The sequence below is a fragment of the Xyrauchen texanus genome, chromosome 3 (assembly GCF_025860055.1).
Source record: "Xyrauchen texanus isolate HMW12.3.18 chromosome 3, RBS_HiC_50CHRs, whole genome shotgun sequence".
NCBI lineage: Eukaryota > Metazoa > Chordata > Actinopteri > Cypriniformes > Catostomidae > Xyrauchen > Xyrauchen texanus.
This window is the reverse complement of record NC_068278.1, coordinates 26,915,204-26,936,558: the sequence shown is the minus strand read 5'-3', so window position 1 is coordinate 26,936,558 and position 21,355 is coordinate 26,915,204. Positions and strand designations below refer to the sequence as shown.

At 38.1% G+C, this 21,355-nt stretch overlaps 1 protein-coding gene across 10 annotated transcripts in view; it reads right to left on the bottom strand.

Annotated features, from left to right (window-relative positions):
* Positions 1-971: 971 nt before the first annotated feature.
* The window catches only part of LOC127622859 (nuclear receptor corepressor 1-like), a 135,123-nt gene continuing 114,739 nt past the window's right edge, over positions 972-21,355 (bottom strand). For 5 of the 10 annotated variants that reach the window (XM_052096990.1, XM_052096983.1, XM_052096974.1 and 2 more), the window contains exons 39-48: positions 16,690-17,150; positions 14,947-15,072; positions 11,446-11,585; positions 11,134-11,360; positions 9,773-9,913; positions 8,634-8,752; positions 8,391-8,444; positions 3,762-3,965; positions 3,269-3,442; positions 973-3,144 (exon numbers count right to left, since the gene is read on the bottom strand). In XM_052096990.1, the coding sequence (XP_051952950.1) occupies positions 2,936-3,144; positions 3,269-3,442; positions 3,762-3,965; positions 8,391-8,444; positions 8,634-8,752; positions 9,773-9,913; positions 11,134-11,360; positions 11,446-11,585; positions 14,947-15,072; positions 16,690-17,150 (1,855 nt within the window). In that variant the 3' untranslated portion in view covers positions 973-2,935. Of the gene's footprint in view, positions 3,145-3,268; positions 3,443-3,761; positions 3,966-8,390; positions 8,445-8,633; positions 8,753-9,772; positions 9,914-11,133; positions 11,361-11,445; positions 11,586-14,946; positions 15,073-16,689; positions 17,151-21,355 lie in introns of all 10 variants that reach the window. The other 5 variants (XM_052097008.1, XM_052097044.1, XM_052097053.1 and 2 more) reach the window with 2 other exon arrangements.

Sequence of the window (21,355 nt, the reverse complement as noted above, 5' to 3'; positions counted from 1 at the left end):
TTGTTTAGACTGAAGATCTTCTGCAGGTATTCTATTAATTTCTCTGAAGTTTCTTCCAGTTGCAAGTATAGCATTGTTACCATCATGATTTACCCAAAATGTTTCATAGATGATGCTGGCGATTTGCTGTGAGCTGAACCAGAGAAGGCTAATGATGGTTTACATCCTCCTTGCAGTTCATTCATAAAAATAGATTTTTAATACTGTTCTGCATAGCAAGTCTAGTGCCTTCCCTATATGGCATTTTCATGGGTGTGGATTATAATAATTGTGAATGAACGTACACAGGCCTCATCTTTATGAATGTTTGGAATTCACGAACATACATACGCTTTACTAACAAACCTGGGGAGTATGAAGCATTTGTGAATCTGGCGGAACGTTTTTGGGAAGGTCCATTTTATGTGCTTCACTCATATACTTATGAAAGTTTCATGAATGAGGCCCAACGATTTTAAAATAATGTCTATATTTCCTCCTTTTTCACTGTCGTCGTTCCTTCATCTGTCACTGAACACAAACAGATGTGCGCATCAACATGCTTACAATGGCATGTACATAAATATTATTTTAGAAAAATGTAACCCAAGTAATGTACTTAAAAGGAAATCACTTTGAAAGTTAGTAACTGTAATGATTACAGTACTTTAACAAGGTAATGCATTGCACTACTTTGACAAAAAAAAAAAAATTACTAATTAATTTGTAATCAGATTACACCCAGCACTGGCTACAGTGGATTTACATAATTAATAATGGAGAATTATCATCATTGAAACATCTAGCTAACCTATATAACCTAAATAAATTGTTACAGTCTATTTTAAACAAGGTCAAGAATGAAAAGGGATTTTATCTCTGTATGACCTACAGTAGGCGATTGAGACCACTACAAGCAGGGTATGTTTGATCTTTACCAGATATTTGTTTTATACAGCAAGAAATTTCCTGTTTTGCATTTTATTTATTATTTTTGTTAGCGATGGAAAAAAGCAGAAGATACAGGAGATACACTACTGTTTGTTTCAGAGAGGTGGAGCTCTGTTCTACTTTATTGATTGGTCAGCACATTTGTTATCCACTACTTAGGAGACAAAGTGACACAAACATTGGGTTTCAACATCTGGGGACACACTACTTCTTTCAAGTCTCGATTTGAACAGACAAGAAAAAAAGTGACCCCTGCAAAGCTGGACTGAAAAATAGACTAACATTATGAGCAACTTAATTTTCTTAAGATTCAAGTTTCACCATTTTTTGTCAACGCCACTGTAAACACATGACATCCCATTAAAAACAGGATGAATATAGATGCTGAAAATCATAAAAAAAAAAAGGTAATAAGAATTCAATAATGAGCTCAACATTGTCGTATTAAACGTCCAAATAAAATCAAACTATCATATTAAAATAAAGAGCGGACTGGTGGTGTTACTTGCACAAAGCAAAAGCACATGAAACGGGAAAAGGAGATGCCTTCAGATATAAGGGACCTCAAATAGTGCTAATTAGCTTTCATCACATTTAACTTTATATCTGCAGGTAACTCAAATTGAGCTTATTCACTTTTAGACACAGAGATATTTTCATCTCTAAATGAGCGTGGCCACTACTCAGCAGCAGATGAGACAATGGTACCAAATTTATACACTATAATCCAAGTTAGAAAAACAGCAAGAAGATTAGAACAAAGTCTAAAACTGCCAATGGAGTATGAGACTGAAACATGAATATATTTGAAAGCATTTTAGACCTTTGCATTACATTGAATAACTTAGATTGCAGGTAGTATGATTTTAAGTTTCTCAAAGACTATGAAGGAAATAAATGTGCAACAATGGTGCAGAGATGCATCAAGTTTGGTAGTTCCTCTTTTTCTTGTATTTTTGTTTTGTGGTCATATCATTATCACATATAATTTTTTTGACAGGATATACACATTATACGTGCTCCTTTATGATTTGTAAAGAAGGATTTACAAGTATATTCCCCCACACAAACATATTCCTCTTCAAAATGCAAAGGGGTTATTGGGGTATAATGGGGACCTTACACATTCGATCATAAGCCCATACACACTGAACTGTTTTGCAACAGACAAACAAATAAAGGTGAGAAAAGAAAACACAGAAGAAACATTCATCTTATGTGAGATGTTAGACTGAATCAGACAGCTCCTACACCAGTGACATTTGCATCATCATAACAACAGAAAAAGCTGATATCAATCTTTACTTTCATTTTGTCTAGTTATAAACAGTTGATGAATGGTTGTGAATTCTTCCCTTAAGTAACAGGGCAATAATTGGCATTGCAGCAAAGTTTGCATTGTGTTTCGTTTTGATTGACCACTATTTTCAGATCAGGGAAGCTCAATGCTCTTTACGTGACTGACCACAAAAATGTCCATGATGCGGTGTTCTATTCACCCAACTGGGTTCAATTTAAAAAGCAACAGTTAAAATGCAGAACATTTTGTAAAGGAAAAACACAGCAAAAAAATTGTTATATTTACATAAATTGATTTTTTTTCTTTTTTAAAGAGAAAAGAAAGAGACAGAGCAAAAAAAAAGCATTTCTTTACAGAAACAAAATTTCAGCAAATACGTTTCTTTACGAAATCTTCATCCTTTTCTCGTTCCACATTTACATTAGTTTTTGGATTACTTCATGTTCTCCTCTCCAAACAGGCCATAAATCAAAGCTTCTGCAACTGTTATCAGATCAAACCAGCCACTCTCTGCAATGCTCTCTCTGACCACCAGTAGGCACAAAAGCAGCACCAAATGTACACCCACATCACCAGTTGAACCTCACTCTTGAGTGGTTGTTAGTGGGATTCATAAAGACAGAGAAAGAAGGGAGATGGTAAACAGAAGTGGTGGAGGATGCTTGTAGAGTCCCTCTATTTAAGAGAAGGAATCTGGTCACTGCCTCAGTCATCGCTGTCCGAGAGGGTTTCATATTGCTCCGACAATAGTGGTGGCTCTCTCTCCCATGCGCGTGTTGGGGCCACAGGGCCGGCAGCACCACCCTGTGACTGCTGCTGGGACTGCATGGAGGGAGATGAGCAGGCCATCGAGGTGGGAGGGGTACTACTCAGCATGCGCATTGTCAGGGGGTTATATGGGAACTGCATAGATCCTGGGGACAGGGAGGATTTGTGCTCATCAGAGTCAAATAATTATTTCAGAGTCGAATAATCTTGCACTAATAAAAGCATTTTTACCAAATAATCCCTAGTTAAGAAAATGATCAAGTAGCTCACCTGTAGAGGATGGCCGGTCCTCCCAAGCCCAAGAGGGAGCCTGTCTGTGGTAATCGCCCTCCGAATGAACGGAGGACACAGAAGATGGCCGCTCTCCAGCAGAGTACACCAGGCCTGGGTTAGGAGACTTGGATTTCCTGCTGCTAGCTTTGCTCTGAAGCTTCTGCTTTCCTGCTGAGGTGGACGAATTATTGAGAACAATAATTGGGTTTACAGACAGATTTAGTCTGGTCCTGAGTCATATTTAAATGTTCAGAGTGATTTTCAATGGAGGTCTAGTTTTAAAGGCCGATTTACACTTCTGCGTTGAAACAACATCATAGGCTCCGCTTAGTAGCCAACGCAGTAGCAAGCATCATGGCAGTTCTGAAGTGGCCAGCACACACATTTGTTCAAATGTTTGCTCTCAGAGACACAAGCTGGAGACGGAACATGTATGTTTTTCCTTTTTTTTAGACAAACAAGTCTGTAGATGTGTGTTTAAAGTATGCACCTGTGTTAGGGGAAGGGCTGGCCTCCTGTCGGCCTTCTGAAATACTGTTCATGCTGCCTGAAGTGTTTCCTGTCTGCTGGGCTTGCTGCTGCTGGTCCTCCTGTCTCTCCTCCATGTTTCCCATCAGAGCCTTCCTGATGATGTCCTCCAGACCCAGATTACTGGCTGGATCACTAAACGAGTGGTTTCTGGTGTTTATACTGTCTGTACAGGATAACACAGACAAACAAACACAAATTGGAAAAATATAAGAAAAATAATGAAGAGCAAAGGGAAAACATTTAAAGCTTGTACCAAGATATGCACATAAAAAAAAAAAATAGGATACAAATGGCATGTCAGTTTCCTGAAGAAATCATGCATTCTTACATATTTGGCAGTGGCTATTTACAGTGGAAAGGAATGGAAGATGCTATTTACACTAAGGTCCAGATTTAGTAAAGGTTTGCATATATAAAAACATGTGCAAACTTGATATCACACAAAAACTGTCCAAGCTGATCTACAAACTTAGTCTTCTGAATATAGAGTCTTTCAGATGCGAAAAATAACACACCGTGGCAACATTTGGGCATAGAGCGGCTACGGCTCAGGTGGTAGAGCAGGTCAGCCACTAATCGCAGGGTTTGCGGTTTGATTCCCGGCCCACATGATTCCACAAGCCGAAGTGTCCTTGGGTAAGACACTGAACCCCAAGTTGCTCCCAATGGCAGGCTAGTGCCTTGCATGGCAGCTCTGCCATCATTGGTGTATGAGTGTGAATGGGACACAGTGTAAAGTGCTTTTGAAACCACAAAGGTTAAAAAAGGCACTATATAAGTGCAGACCATTTACCTAAATGAATATCCAATTTAGAGGCATGCCTCCAACATACACAAAATAAAGGGTGGTGTTGATGCAAATGCTTTGGAATTGCACTCACAATGTTATTTATCATGCTTGAAAATTATTTTAGAAATGTAAAGGCCCAGGTATACTTAGTTGATGGTGTTGCCTTTGCGAGTATACTCTTCTGACCACGATCGAATATGAATGCATTTGACGCATACACACTACAACTTCTTTGTGATACTCTTTTAGTAGTCAATACCAGGTGTATGCGTTTGCGACGTGCACAGCCGAGGACCACGTGCACGGGTAAAGAAAATCTAAGGGGCAAGCCGTGAGGCTGTGCTGAAGCAATTTGTGTCACACATACTGTGCGTGGATTGATCTGCCACTCGGACACCCAAAGTATACTTTGGCCTTTACTGTGAGAGGAAATTAATATGACTGAAAGGCAGGTATTAATCTGATGCAAGCTACAGTGAGGAAAATAAGTATTTGAACACCCTTTTATTTTGCAAGTTCTCCCACTTAGAAATCATGGAGGGGTCTGAAATTGTCATCGTAGGTGCATGTCCACTGTGAGTGACATAATCTAAAAAAAAAAATCCAGAAATCACAATGTATGATTTTTTAACTATTTATTTGTATGATACAGCTGCAAATAAGTATTTGAACACCTGTCTATCAGCTAGAATTCTGACCCTCAAAGACCTGTTAGTCTGCCTTTAAAATGTCCACCTCCACTCCATTTATTATCCTAAATTAGATGCACCTATTTGAGGTCATTAGGTGCATAAAGACACCTGTCCACCCCATACAATCAGTAAGAATCCAACTACTAACATGACCAAGACCAAAGAGCTGTCCAAAGACACTAGAGACAAAATTGTACACCTCCACAAGGCTGGAAAGGGCTACGGGGAAATTGCCAAGCAGCTTGGTGAAAAAAGGTCCACTGTTGGAGCAATCATTAGAAAATGGAAGAAGCTAAACATGACTGTCAATCTCCCTCGGACTGGGGCTCCATGCAAGATCTCACCTCGTGTGGTCTCAATGATCCTAAGAAAGGTGAGAAATCAGCTCGGGAGGAGCTGGTCAATGAACTGAAAAGAGCTGGGACCACCGTTTCCAAGGTTACTGTTGGTAATACACTAAGACGTCATGGTTTGAAATCATGCATGGCACGGAAGGTTCCCCTGCTTAAACCAGCACATGTCAAGGCCCGTCTTAAGTTTGCCAATGACCATTTGGATGATCCAGAGGAGCCATGGGAGAAAGTCATGTGGTCAGATGAGACCAAAATAGAACTTTTTGGTCATAATTCCACTAACCGTGTTTGGAGGAAGAAGAATGATGAGTACCATCCCAAGAACACCATCCCTACTGTGAAGCATGGGGTGGTAGCATCATGCTTTGGGGGTGTTTTTCTGCACATGGGACAGGGCTGACTGCACTGTATTAAGGAGAGGATGACCGGGGCCATGTATTGCGAGATTTTGGGGAACAACCTCCTTCCCTCAGTTAGAGCATTGAAGATGGGTCGAGGCTGGGTCTTCCAACATGACAATGACCCGAAGCACACAGCCAGGATAACCAAGGAGTGGCTCTGTAAGAAGCATATCAAGGTTCTGGCGTGGCCTAGCCAGTCTCCAGACCTATACCCAATAGAGAATCTTTGGAGGGAGCTCAAACTCCGTGTTTCTCAGCGACAGCCCAGAAACCTGACTGATCTAGAGAAGATCTGTGTGGAGGAGTGGGCCAAAATCCCTCCTGCAGTGTGTGCAAACCTGGTGAAAAACTACAGGAAGCGTTTGACCTCTGTAATTGCAAACAAAGGCTACTGTACCAAATATTAACATTGATTTTCTCAGGTGTTCAAATACTTATTTGCAGCTGTATCATACAAATAAATAGTTAAAAAATCATACATTGTGATTTCTGGATTTTTTTTTTAGATTATGTCTCTCACAGTGGACATGCACCTACGATGACAATTTCAGACCCCTCCATGATTTCTAAGTGGGAGAACTTGCAAAATAGCAGGGTGTTCAAATACTTATTTTCCTCACTGTATGTACCATATTACCACCATTGTGGCAAAATGGAGATAACAACCTGTATTGTACACCCAATGCTGCAAGATTGTGTGACATGAAACAATTTGCCATGAACATTTTTATTTTATTTAGCTGATAATTTTAGGACATGAAATCCTTACTGACAAAATAACTGATGAACAACTCGTATAACTTATAATTTTGTTTGTTATATTTATATCCAAATTATGTCCTACTTCAATGTTTAAACATTGATTATAACAGTTGAAACACTGCACATTACTGGTGGCCCTATCGGTTTTTTTCCCCCTCAGTGAGCTGTTCTCTTTATCAGTTTTTAACCATGGAACAGATATTTGTGATTTGAAATTCAGATTTGTTTTAATATACACCCCCGTAGTGCAATGGCTTAACATATAAATAAAACAGTATTTTCTTCTTTGTAAATTATGAAATTAAATGATTTCATCCTCTGCTCTGCAATCATATTAAAATGTTTCAAGAGAAGTATCGGTATTCTGACTAACTGCTTATTAACTTATTGCTAAATAGCAGGGGTTTATGATGTTTTAATTAGGGCTGTCAATCGATAACATTTTGTAATTGAATTAATTACAAGGTCTCCCGATTAATTAAATTTAATCACATATACAAATATTTGCTGAGAAAGCCCCTCATATAAATATAATTCAATAAATGATGATGAAATAATAATACATAGTTATCTTTAAATAATTTTATATATATATATATATATATATATATATATATATATATATATATATATATATATATATATATATAAAAATTCAGATAATTAAAATGCATTCTTGTGGCAGAAGAGTTAATAATTGATAATACAACACAAAAAGCGGTGTTAGAATACAATGTATTATTTACCGCCATATTATTGATCATAAGTCAATCATTGTCACACAGTTCTCCGCAATCCATTTCACAAGTGAATGTGTCAATCAGTTGGAGATTTATTATGAGGGCTTGTTTAAGGACCCATCAATTTACACCTGCGTCAGAAATGCTTGTGTAGCGTCTCGTGTGCGTTGCGTCATAAACATACATTTTTAGGTCACTGCGTCAAGGGTCACTGTGTCAAGTTAAATATAGTTTAATAATTAGAACTCAGCTTGAGATCCCTTAGTTCGAATTTGCACTCCATCAAGTGTTTTGAACATAAGAACATAATGCATATTTGTGTTGTGCTGCTGCTCAAGGGTGTTTTTCTTCACTGTATAAACTGCGCATTGCCACACAGCTGAAGTTTCACTTACTTCCTCTGGAGTAAACAGGTGGTATTACAAGCTTGCATTTCTCAGGAATCTTCATTGCGGGCATTGCACTTTTTTTAGCGCGTTATTTTTAGTCAAATTAGTTACATTGACAGCCCTAGTTTTAATATAATCATATAAATAAATAAGATTAATTTAAATGCCATTTATAAAAGCACACCCTTTCCTGCACTTGATCAAATTAAATGTATGGTTATTTATGCAATTGTTCTACGTAAATCACCCACAATACACCCACAAAGTGCACACGCAATTTCATAATTGCACAAGCAAAATCAGGGCCTAGGTGTAATAGTAGGTAGATGCTCACACATAGTATAAATAGAGATATATGCTATTAGTTTTAAGTGTAAATTGTTGAGCAATAGTGGGCGGAGTTAGTGAAAATAGATTTTGCCCAAAAGGTTAGACACTACTTATAGTCTTTATGTACTCACTTGAGGTTGTTACTGCTGGGAGATTGAAGATCTCTGTGCCCGGCTGAGCATTACCTGTTAAAAAAAAAAAAAAAAGAGCACCAATGACTTATAATGAAGTGGTTATCAGATAATAAATGTCTGAATAAAAAGCATCAGCATATCAAAACAGTGAACTTTAGTCCATTTCAACAGCATGAATGTAAGTAGCATTCACGCTCATTTATGAGGCTCTGGGGAAATAGGATGTGGTCTGTAACTCACCGACATCTGCTTTGCGGAAGATCTCCTGTTTTTTGGACATAACCATAGGAGATGTGCTCTCCAGTTTGGTGAAGAATGCAGGCAGGTAACTGCCACTGCCTGGAGAGCGAGAGTCCATCCTAAACAGAAAAGGTAAAATATCAGAATGTGTGGTAGGGTTAGGAATCGAGAATCAGTGGCATTATAAAAAATAAATAAATCCTGAATTTCATACTTTGATAGTGTTTCCTGCACTGCTAATGAGTTATGGAGATGTGCTGCTAATCTACTAAGGCTTAACAATATGGAGGAAAAATACAATATGCAATACGATAATCCCATGCATAGAACATCAGAATCCCCACCACCCAGAGGTGCTTTCCAAAGAAAAACTTTCAGCTTTTGTTTAGCATGCTTGTTGTCAGTCTGCGCTGAAATTGAGACTGACAGGAATGATTTCTCGGGACAATCAATTAATTGAAATCCATCATTTGATATATCCACACAGACCACAGCGGCCAATATACAGGCCAAGTTTAAGTTTGCATACTGGCGTCTGGTCTCATTATTATCTGCACACACAACGCAGAGTGAAATCACAGGACAGCACCGGTTACAGCTACATATACAAATTGTGACATGCGCCACCATTTGAACATTATTACCTTATCACAAGCTCTTGCTATATACATATTGTGTTATGTACATTTGCGATATTACAATAAATTCAATAGATTCAGCCCTAGATGTGCACTGCAAAATAAGTGTACCAGTGGCCAGTGTAGTCTGACTCACAAATGAATGACTCTGACAAGCTTGTTGTTTTTAATAATTTAGTCAAAACATAAGAACAGTCTTGGACTCAAGTCTTCCTTCCTCAAAATCATTAAGGAACCTGAATTGTAAGTTTAATTGGAATTAGATCCAGAATGAAATTAAATTAGGAGCATGTCAGTGTATACTATGTTTGGATGGATGGTCCTGATCTAATGCCAGAAAATGTATTTGAAAGCACTCTGATACATGTTAGCAGTGCCCACACTAAATAAAAGCAGCACAATTATTACATTTTAAAGTGAAACATTAAAACCATGACAAAAGTCAGATATGTCCAATAAAAAGGGTCACACACGAGTACACAGAGACAATTTAGTTTATACCTCTGTTCAGGGAGGTCCTGCTCTCGTCTCTGACTCTGTAGCACACTGGCCTCCTGTTTATCCAACCCAGAGTAACCCTGAGGGGGAGAGATGGGCTCATAGCTCTCCAGTCCTCGTCCACGATCAGGAGACCTGCCTGGCCTGAGAGAGAGAGAGAGAGAGAGAGAGAGAGAGAGAGAGAGAGAGACTGATAAGGCACTGCCTCTGGGACATGATTCTCAGTGTGCAAAATCCATGATTGCATTTTGCAAGGATCTGTGTACTTGAGCAAGGGTTCTCAAATGAGGATTTTAATGGAATACTCAAGTTCCTTTGACCACAGAGTTCATTTACATGCACCAATTATGCTTAATTAACTGACAATGTGTGTGGTCATGTACACGTTACCAGCTCTACCAACTCTTACCAGCTTATCCAATGTGCACAAGTGTCGTGCGCATGCCTGTTTACATTTTGACTTAAAAAGCAGAGAATAAAATGTAAAACATGTTTTCTTGTATTGTCAAATTTTTTTAATAAGCTGATTTTTCTCAGCTTATTGGTGTCCATGTAAATGTGCTCACTGATAGGATGCTGGTCCTTCATAACAGCTTCCACTACTCTGGGAAGGCTTTTCATTAGATGTTGGAACATTGCAACATGGATTTGCTTCCATTCAGAAACAAGCATCAGTGAGGTCAGCATTGATGTTGGCCGATGGGTTCTGACTCACAGTTGGTGTTAAAATTTACCCCAAAGGTGTTCAGAGGCATTCAGGTCCAGGCTTTATTTGTTAGTTATATATAATTCTAATATTAAAAACATATGTGTAAGCCTGGACTGTACCATTCAGCAGTGGGTGTAAATGATTCAGTCCCAGCGATTACTGCAGTGAAAAACGCATCTTTTTCCAAACACAGGGTTAAATTCATGTAGTTTGTTGGTAATGTATTGATCCCATTCAGTTTACAATTTGTTCATGATGAAAGAGACTATGCGTAGGCAGGGTATAGTCCTTTAACATCTGACTCGGTAAAATAACTTTTATGGAACTCACTTTGTGCACAGGGACATTGTCTTGCTTTAACAGAAAAGGGCCCTCACCAAACTGTTGCTACAAAGTTACACACAATTCTTAAGAATGCCTTTGTATGCTGTAGGATTATGATGCATCTTTACTAGAATTAAGGGGCTTAGCCAAACCCATTACAAAGAAGGGGCTGTCCACATATATTTGGCCCTATAGTGTGGCTGGTTGGGTGTGTACATATAAAAATATGGCACATCGATATACAACAATTCTATGAAAGGCTTGTGTGTGTATGGCCAAATGTCTCATTGGAATTCGCCAAGTGTGAGTGAGTGTTTGTGTCTAAGTGTACCTGGCTCGCTGTTTATCAGATGAGTTCTCAGGAGATACTCTGCTTGCTGGTCTCTGGTGGTGTGTAGTAGGTGCTGCTGGCTTTTCTGGGCTATAGCGGTTAGGGGGTTTAACCCGACCAACACCTCCCACACCAGAGCTCTGGAATGTGGAGGAGAGTGAGGAAGATGATGAAGAGGATGATGGGGGAATATCCTGGCTCTTGGCAAAGTCCTGCGTGATGATATGCTGCAAGAGAGAGTAAGAGAGATAAATTAAGCAGGTGTGAATTGAGAAATGAAATAGTATTATGGTGAATGTGAGCGCGAATTACCGAAATGTGGTCAGCGAGGGTCATAATGCGGTGAGTTTTTGGGACGGGCGCATAGCTGTCTGCTTGTGAGGAGGGAGGCTGCTGGGACAAACCGGAATCTCCTGACTGCCTGTACCGGCTTAAATCAAACCTCATTCCACCTACAGGACACAAGAAAAAGAGTTCAAACAAACTACCTTTTGGACTAATATAATACAGGATTCATAAATCTTGACCAATGAACTTATATAACCTTTCCATGACTTGTCCAGTTGTTCGTGATTACTGGTTTTAGGATTTAAATAAAAAAGAAAAGGAACCAAACTCAGATGTTACTTGCAAGGAATACTTTATACAGGGTTGCTGTAGTTTTTTAAAAATCAAATTTAAGACTTTTAAAGACCTTTTTCAAGACCTGAACAAATAAAATTAATACCGCACCACCCTAACAAAACAAACCAACACAATCTCAAAATAAATCATGCACACATTCAACATGGCCTTAACATTGCTTCTCAGTAAAACAGGGTTGGATTTGATTCATAGAGTGAATTTTTCACTTTAAAGGCACTTTAACTTTGAACTCTAATTTTGAAATGTTTGTACTTCACTTATTCCAGCTGCTCATTCAAACAAATAAGGGATATAAAACGTGCACTCCTACAATAATTGACAACGTAAGTAAACATTGTCATATTTCATCAACACTATATCATCATCATCAACAGTTGATCTTTAGTGATAGCTTGTCATAAATTTCCGATATTGCTTAAAGATTGTGAACTGCTCTGCAACAGCTGAAAATACAACAGTAAAACCGCAGTACAAGCAATTTATTTAATTAAATAGTATTCTTTTGAAGTTTGATAATCACATGAGGTCATATTCCTGTCTTCCCAAATTTAAGACCTCTTTAAATAAAAATTTAAACTTGTGAATTTTGGAAAACTGAATTTAAGAAATTTTAAGACTTAAGGATCCACGGGAAACCTATTATATTTCTTAAAGGGGCAGTTCACCCAAAAATACAAATTCTCTCATCATTTACTCACCCTCATGCCATCCCAGATGTATGACTTTTTCCAGCATAACACAAAATACGATTTTTAGAAGAATATTTCAGCTCTGTAGGTCAGTACAATGCAAGTGAATGGTGGCCAGAACTTTGAAGATCCAAAAAGAATATAAAAGCAGCACAAAAGTAATCCATACAATTCCAGTGGTTTAAATTGACTTTAGAAGAGATGATAGGTGAGAAACAGATCAATAATTTAGTATTCTTTTTCATTTAAATATCCATTATTCGTGCATATCGCCACCTACTGGGCTGAGAGGAGAATTTATAGTAAAAAAGTACTAAAATATTTATCTGTTTCTCATTCAGATTCAGATTCAATACTTTATTGCCATACAACTCAGTACAAGTTGTTAGGGATTTGCTTCAGCGTGCTCATAACAACAAAATGCAACCAAAGACATAGAACAATTATATACACAACGATATCCCCTACGGGATGACACTTAACACAGACAGATAAAAGTAAAAGGAACACACCGCTCACCACGTACTTGGATGACAGTCCAGGATACTATAGTGGCTGATGTCAGATAGGAGTGACAATTACATATGAATACAGAGCGCAAATCCACAACTCTACAATAGATAGATAGAATCGATAAAAAACACTGATGGTTGTCATAAAATATATAAAAAGTATAATAAAACACTATAAAAAATGAGTGCCAATAATGCAAAAATATGCAAATACTGCAGACTCGTTAAGAGAGCCATTTTTCCATAAGTGACTGGTTCATGGGTTGAGGGCTGTTAAGAGATTTTATAGCTCTGCAATATGTACTATTGAGGAAGCGGGAGGTTTTTGTCTTAATAGCTCTTAACCTTCTTCCTGATGGAAGTATGGAGAAAAGGGAGTTGGCAGGGTGAGTGTCATCTTGTAGGATTCTAAGGCCTTTGCGACGAATACGGGCCTCGTAGATCTCACAGATTGGGGAGAGTTTGCAGCCAATGATTTTTGAGGCTGTATTCACTATCCTGTCTAGCTGAGACCTCTGCTGGACAGTAGAGTTGCCATACCAGACAGTAATAGAAAAAGTAAGGACACTCTCGATGGCAGCCTGGTAGAACTGCAAGGTACCCTTGCAAGCAACTCCAAATTTCCTCAGCTGTCGAAGGAAAAAAAGCCTCTGATGGGCTTTTTTAGTAATGGTAGTTATGTTATCATCCCATTTTAAAGATGATGATATCGTAGTACCTAAAAACCTAAAACTGTCCACCCGCTCCACCACCTCCCCATTAATGTACAGGGGCTGGGACAACTTCCCCCTTCTACGGAAGTCAACCACTAGCTCCTTAGTTTTGGAGACATTTAACTCTAAATTGTGGTTGGAACACCATTCAATTAATGCGAGGACCTCTTTCCTATAGGCAACATCGTCATCCCCAGAAATGAGCCCCACTATTGTTGTATCATCTGCAAATTTAAACATTTTAACAGATTCAGTGTGTGATGTGCAATCATCTGTGTACATTGAATATAAAAGAGGTGACAAAACACACCCCTGAGGGGCTCCAGTGTTAATATGCTTAACATTAGAGATGTTATTGCCTATTTTTACCACTTGTGTTCTCTGCACCAGAAAATCCCAAATCCAGTAACATAAAGAATTATGGACAAACTCCATTTGTTGGAGTTTCAGAAAAAGTTTGCTGGGTAAAATTGTGTTAAAAGCAGAGCTATAATCTATAAAAAGGATCTTTGCATGATTGCCTTTGACCTCCAGGTGCTGTAGAATGGAATGGAGACATAGGGATACAGCGTCCTCAACAGACCTGTTTGCCCTATAGGCAAATTGAAAGGGGTCGAACCTGACCACACTGGACAGATGATTACAAACTATTCTCTCAAAGATTTTCATTATAACAGATGTTAGTGCTACAGGTCGGTAGTCGTTCAGGCAACTTATATTGGGTTTTTTTGGGCACAGGAATTATGACAGCGGACTTAAAACATTGGGGAACAGTACATTCCCTCAAGGACCAGTTAAATATGTCTGTGAGAACTGGGGCTAATTCATCTGCACAATGTTTGATAGTGGCAGGGGATACGAGGTCAGGACCTGCAGCTTTCCTGCAGTTCTGCTTTCGTAATAAAAGCCTAACCTCATCCACCTCTATTACAAAAGGAGGGCTGATTCACATCTATCATATCGCTTCAGAAGACATGGATTAAACCACTGGAGTTATATTAAGGTCATAAAAGTAATCTAATCTTATATTACTTTTATGATGCCTTTATGTGCTTTTTGGAGCTTCAAAGTTTTGGTCACCATTCACTTGCATTGTAAGGACTTACAGAGCTGAAATATTCTTAAAATTTTTTAAGTTAGTTTGAGTTCAGCAGAAGAAAGAAAGTCAAACATCTGGGATGGCATGAAGGTCCAATTATAATAACAGATGTTCATGTTACTGGCTGTGGATTGATAAGGTGTTTGTTGCCTCACCCGAAGCCGGCTGAGAGCTCTTTTCTGATGGGAAAGGTCCCTCATTCTTCTCTTCTCTCTGTGCTGGAGAGTTGGCTGGACTAATCACTTCAATTCCACCCTGAGGCTCATAACGACTGGATGACACTGGATGGCATGTAGATAATGGCAAAGCAAAATGATGGTTTGTTCATTACATAATATTTGATCAGCATGTTTAACACATTACCCAGCTTCTTGCATTCCCAATAACTAGACACAAAAAAAAACAAAAAAAACGTTGTACACAAAAACATGGTGAGAAATAGCATTGCTGCTGTAGCACCACCATCAAAACTAGTCAATAAGACTGTCAAGAGTCACATTTGGAAGATGAAGGTTATATGCCATTGTTATAATTGAATAATGTGCTAATATCCTCACAAAATTGAATTTTGCAAATGCAAAAACATTGACTGCTTTCCCAAATGCCTTTTGTTTAACAGATCATTGGTTGAGCCAATGTTATGTCGGGCTAGTCGAGAATGCTCAAACGGAATAATGCTGAAAGCACCACATAGCCAGAATGTTTCCACTTATGATATCAACTTGCTTACTTATAATATACATTTTTAAATATCACCATAGTAATCTTTAAAAAAGCATGTTTCGTATAATTTCAAGTTTAGCTGTGGCATTGAGAACCAATAAACACAGCTATCAAACATCAACCCACCCCTACCCGTCAAAGTACATCACTTTGGAAAGAAATCGATTTTCACTCCTGTGTTAAGACCTCCATAATGGAATTACACTATCAACAGGTTGGGTGAGGTCAGGGATTTTTCCATTGTTATAAGTGTAAGTTCCAGCTGGGTCACTAGTTGTGCTTTGTACTATTAGTCTCATGACCTCAATGACATTAGTCATCCCATTAGGGCTTCTGTTAATGTGTGACATACATCTCAATGTCCATGCCTTGTATATTTCTAACAGCACTGTCTGCTAACTTTCCTTTACCATCTGGGAAGAATATAAGTATATTTATACACAGATGCAGCTAGTGCAGATTTAGCTTGTGCGCTACCGTGACCAACTTTTTGCCAGTTCACAAATACAACCTATGGTCACACTCATCTTTCTTTCCTTTTAGGAAGACAGGCTTTGTGGTATGTAAATTTATGTGCCAATAATGATACAATTGTTTACTAAATATTTGAATGCACATTTTCTTTGGCCACTAACTCTCAAATAGAGTGTTTCATTAGACGTCTTGTGATAATTGTTATGAGCATGTTAAGAAAGAGATTGTTGAATACTTTTTCTACTTGTAGAAAAAAATAGTAGGGTTGGTAAATTGTATTCATTTCCATGAATCAGTTCAAACTTTGTTTCAATGAATAAATTAAACATTTGACTTAAAACTCAATTCAATGACTCATTTGAGTTACCACTCAAAAAAGTTCACAGCAGTCAGTGTGTGATGACATTCTTATATTAATATGTTTTGGTAAAAATCAATCAATGAATCTATCCATCTATCATTACTCCTTGAATTCATTTAGTTCAAAACACACCTTGATTATTTATTAAAAAAAATTACATTTTGAATCTATGCAGCAACAATAGCTGTTTGGTTCAAATTGTAGCTCCTTAAAGAAAAAAGCAATTTAAGCCATTTAAGAGCACATACATTAGTACTGAGATCTGTATCGAATATCCTCATTAACTATACTGCTATGCCCTGATGATGAATTATAATATTGTGTATGAGATGACACTCACTGCTGCTGGAGGAGTCTGAGCTTTGAGAGACTCTCTCACGAGAGTCCTTATCTGGTGCAATCTGCCGTTTGATAATGACATCAATGAAGTTTGCAGCAGTCATGGTGGTCTTCCCATGTGTGCGCAGCTCCTCCTCTATGCGTTTTTGCTCTTTGCTTCCTGCACCTCCTCCCCCCTCTGCATACACAGTATGGGAAGGTTTCCCACCAGGCAGTGACACGTCCCCATACTGTGACTGCATTGAACGGCGTTCCATCTCCTGTGACTCCTGCGTTGCCCGGCGTGATGACGTCACCATGTCATCATCACGAGAGCAGCCACTACTGTGCTTGCCCTCCTTGACTTTTACAACATCCATCTGTGGGGCAGAGGCAGCGGCGTCCACTAGGGCAGCGAGAGCGTCAGCTGCATTATTGTATCGGGAGTTGGCTTGAGCGGTAGTTACTTGCGACGGCATTTGCCTGGACAACAAAATCAGTATGAACTTTACTACAGCTAAACAAATGAAAAAATATACATATACAGTGTGTCCGGAAAGTATTCACAGCACTTCACTTTTTCCACATTTTGTTATGTTACAGACTTATTCCAAAATTGATTAAATTCATTATTTTCCTCAAAATTCTACAAACAATACCCCATAATGACAATGCAAAAGAAGTTTGTTTGAACTCTTTGCAAATTTATAAAAAAAAATTATAATAAATCACATATACATTCACAAGTCTTTGCCATGACACTCAAAATTGTCACTCTGACAGAGCTCCAGCATTTCTCTGTGGAGAGAGGAGAACCTTCCAGAAGAACAACTATCTCTGCAGCACTCCACCAATCAGGCCTGTATCAGACTCCTCAGTAAAAGACCACCTGGAGTTTGCCAAAAGGCACCCGAAGGACTCTGACCATGAGAAACAAAATTCTCTTGTCTGATGAAACAAAGATTGGCCTGAATGTTAAGCGTCATGTCTGGAGGAAACCAGGCACGTCTCATCACCTGGCCAATACCATCCCTACAGTGAAGCATGGTGGTGGCAGCATCATGCTGTGGGGATGTTTTTCAAAGATGAATGCAGCAATGTACAGAGACATCCTTGATGAAAACCTGCTCCAGAGCGCTCTGGACCTCAGACTGGGGCGAAGGTTGATCTTCCAACAGGACAACGACCCTAAGCACACAGCCAAGATAACAAAGTAGCGGCTACGGGACAACTCTGTTAATGTCCTTGAGTGGCCCAGCCAGAGCCCAGACTTGAACCCGATCGAACATCTCTGGAGAGATCTGAAAATGGCTGTGCACTGACGCTCCCCATCCAACCTGATGGAGCTTGAGAGGTCCTGCAAAGAAGAATGGGAGAAACTGCCCAAAAATAGGTGTGCCATGCTTGTAGCATCATACACAAAAAGACTTGAGGCTGTAATTGGTGCCAAAGGTGCTTCAACAAAGTATCGAGCAAAGGCTGTGAATACTTATGTGCATGTGATTTCAAACAAACTTCTTTCACGTTGTCATTATGGGGTATTATTTGTAGAATTTTTTTGAAAATAATGAAGGCTGTAACAACAAAATGAGGAAAAAGTGAAGCGTTGTGAATACTTTCCGGATGCACTGTATGTATGTATGTATGTATGTATGTATGTATGTATGTATATATATATATATATATATATATATATATATATATATATATATATATATATATATATATATATATATATATATATATATATATATATATACACACACATATAACCACATAAAGAAATCTACACAAAAACAATTTTAAGAGGATACCCAATTGAACAAATGTAAACAAAATGCAACCTATGGATGTGAACATGCACATTATGAATTTTATTAAACCGTCATATTGTACAGAAATTCACTTTACGTTCTTTGTTTGGGGTACCAGAGACCAATTCTGATTTTTATTCTTTTGATCTACTTTTTTACCACAAATTTGCCATGCACTATTTTTATAAAGCTGATTGTTATCTAATATAGTAATGTCATTTCTATTTGGGGTCAGTTTACTCTGGAAAAACATAGTAGAAAAATAGAATAAAATAAATCCATGTAAAAAAAACTTGCAGGATTGTACTGTTACAGTACAACCAGAGAATTGTAGCATGTGAAAATTCATGTTTTAAATCTTGGGTCTCTGAGAGAAACATGAGTTAAATGAGTAATGTAACATTTTTAATGGAGGATATTTGAGGCAAGTTATCAAGCTGAAATTGTAAACAATCACTTCACATACTGTAAGATTAAGAGAAATCATCAAGACAAAACCTAAATTCAATGCTAATTATGTTTTATGATAAAATTTTTTTATTGAAGGTTTGTAAGATTTCGTTAACAATAACGTAAACAAGACGGAAAAGACACAACCTGGCGATAATTAAATTTTAATTAAAATACAGGTGCTGGTCATATAATTAGAATATCATCAAAAAGTTGATTTATTTCAGTAATTCCATTCACAAAGTGAAACTTGGATAATGTACATTCATTCCACACAGACTGATATATTTCAAGTGTTCATTCCTTTTAATTTTGATGATTATAACTGGCAACTAATGAAAAACCCCAAAATCAGTATCTCAGAATATTAGAATATTGTGAAAAGGTTCAATATTGAAGACACCGGGTGCCACACTCTAATCAGCTAATTAACTCAAAACACCTGCAAAGGCCTTTAAATGGTCTCTCAGTCTAGTTCTGTAGGCTACACAATCATGGGGAAGACTGCTGACTTGACAGCTGTCCAAAAGACGACCATTGACACCTTGCACAAGGAGGGCAAGACACAAAAGGTCATTGCTAAAGAGGCTGGCTGTTCACAGAGCTCTGTGTCCAAGCACATTAATAGAGAGGCCAAGGGAAGGAAAGATGTGGTAGAAAAAACTGAACAAGCAATAGGGATAACCGCACCTGGAGAGGATTGTGAAACAAAACCCATTCAAAAATGTGGGGGAGATACACAAAGAGTGGACTGCAGCTGGAGTCAGTGCTTCAAGAACCACCACGCACAGACGTATGCTAGACATGGGTTTCAGCTGTCGCATTCCTTGTGTCAAGCCACTCTTGAACAAGACAGCGTCAGAAGCGTCTCGCCTGGGCTAAAGACAAAAAGGACTGGAGTGGTCCAAAGTTATGTTCTCTGATGAAAGTAAATTTTGCATTTCCTTTGGAAATCAAGGTCCCAGAGTCTGGAGGAAGAGAGGAGAGGCACAGAATCCACGTTGCTTGAAGTCCAGTGTAAAATTTCCACAGTCAGTGATGGTTTGGGGTGCCATGTCATCTGCTGGTGTTGTTCCACTGTGTTTTCTGAGGTCCAAGGTCAACGCAGCCGTCTACCATGACGTTTTAGAGCACTTCATGCTTCCTGCTGCAGACCAACTTTATGGAGATGCAGATTTCATTTTCCAACAGGACTTGGCACCTGCACACAGTGCCAAATCTACCAGTACCTGGTTTAAGGACCATGGTATCCCTGTTCTTTATTGGCCAGCAAACTAGCCTGACCTTAACCCTATAGAAAATCTATGGAGTATTGTGAAGAGGAAGATGCGATACACCAGACCCAACAATGCAGAAGAGCTGAAGGCCACTATCAGAGCAACCTGGGCTCTCATAACACCCGAGCAATGCCACAGACTGATCGACTCCATGCCACGCCGCATTGCTGCAGTAATTCAGGCAAAAGGAGCCCCAACTAAGTATTGAGTACTGTACATGATCATACTTTTCATGTTCATACTTTTCAGTTGGCCAACATTTCTAAAAATCCTTTTTTTGTATTGGTCTTAAGTAATATTCTAATTTTCGGAGATACTGAATTTGGGATTTTCATTAGTTGTCAGTTTTAATCATCACAATTAAATGAAATAAACATTTGAAATATATCAGTCTGTGTGTAATGAATGAATATAATATCCAAGTTTCACTTTTTGAATGGAATTACTGAAATAAATGAACTTTTTGATGATATTCTAATTATATGACCAGCACCTGTATACTCTTGACGAAAATATGATGAGAAAAAACAATGCGAGATTTTAACAGCACACAAACAGGAGGAAACATCTAGAGAAACATCTTTTTAGAAAAAAAACCATCTAGAAATAACTGATTCATCTAATCCAATAATCTAGTATGCTGGATGTTTCCCCACTTCACATGCATAACCCGAAAGAGCTGAACACTTTTCAAAATTCACCACTTTATAAATGGGTTAACAGGTGAACTTGAATTAGGTTACATGCTAGTCAGAATTCGTAACTTGCGTTGTGAACATGCCGTTTCCATAAAAACGCTAATGCAATATCCTAATCTGGCTAATAATTAATAAAAGTCTCTAAAGTATAAAGACTTCAGAATACAGTAACTCACTTCTTAACTAATACATAATTCTTACTTCAGTAACTTATACTTCAGTCATTATATGCATTATATTATTATTTTGGGGACTCTGAATTTCACAAGGTCAGTTGTATTTTGTTGTATCTTTGATATGTTCAATACATGATTAAATTATTAAATGTTTATACGTTTTTCTAAATGTTTTTTATTTTGCACATTATCATTACCCAAAATATTTTTGGTTAATTTAAATTATGTAATTTTATTCAGATAAAAACTGACCAAATTCAATGAATACTCAAT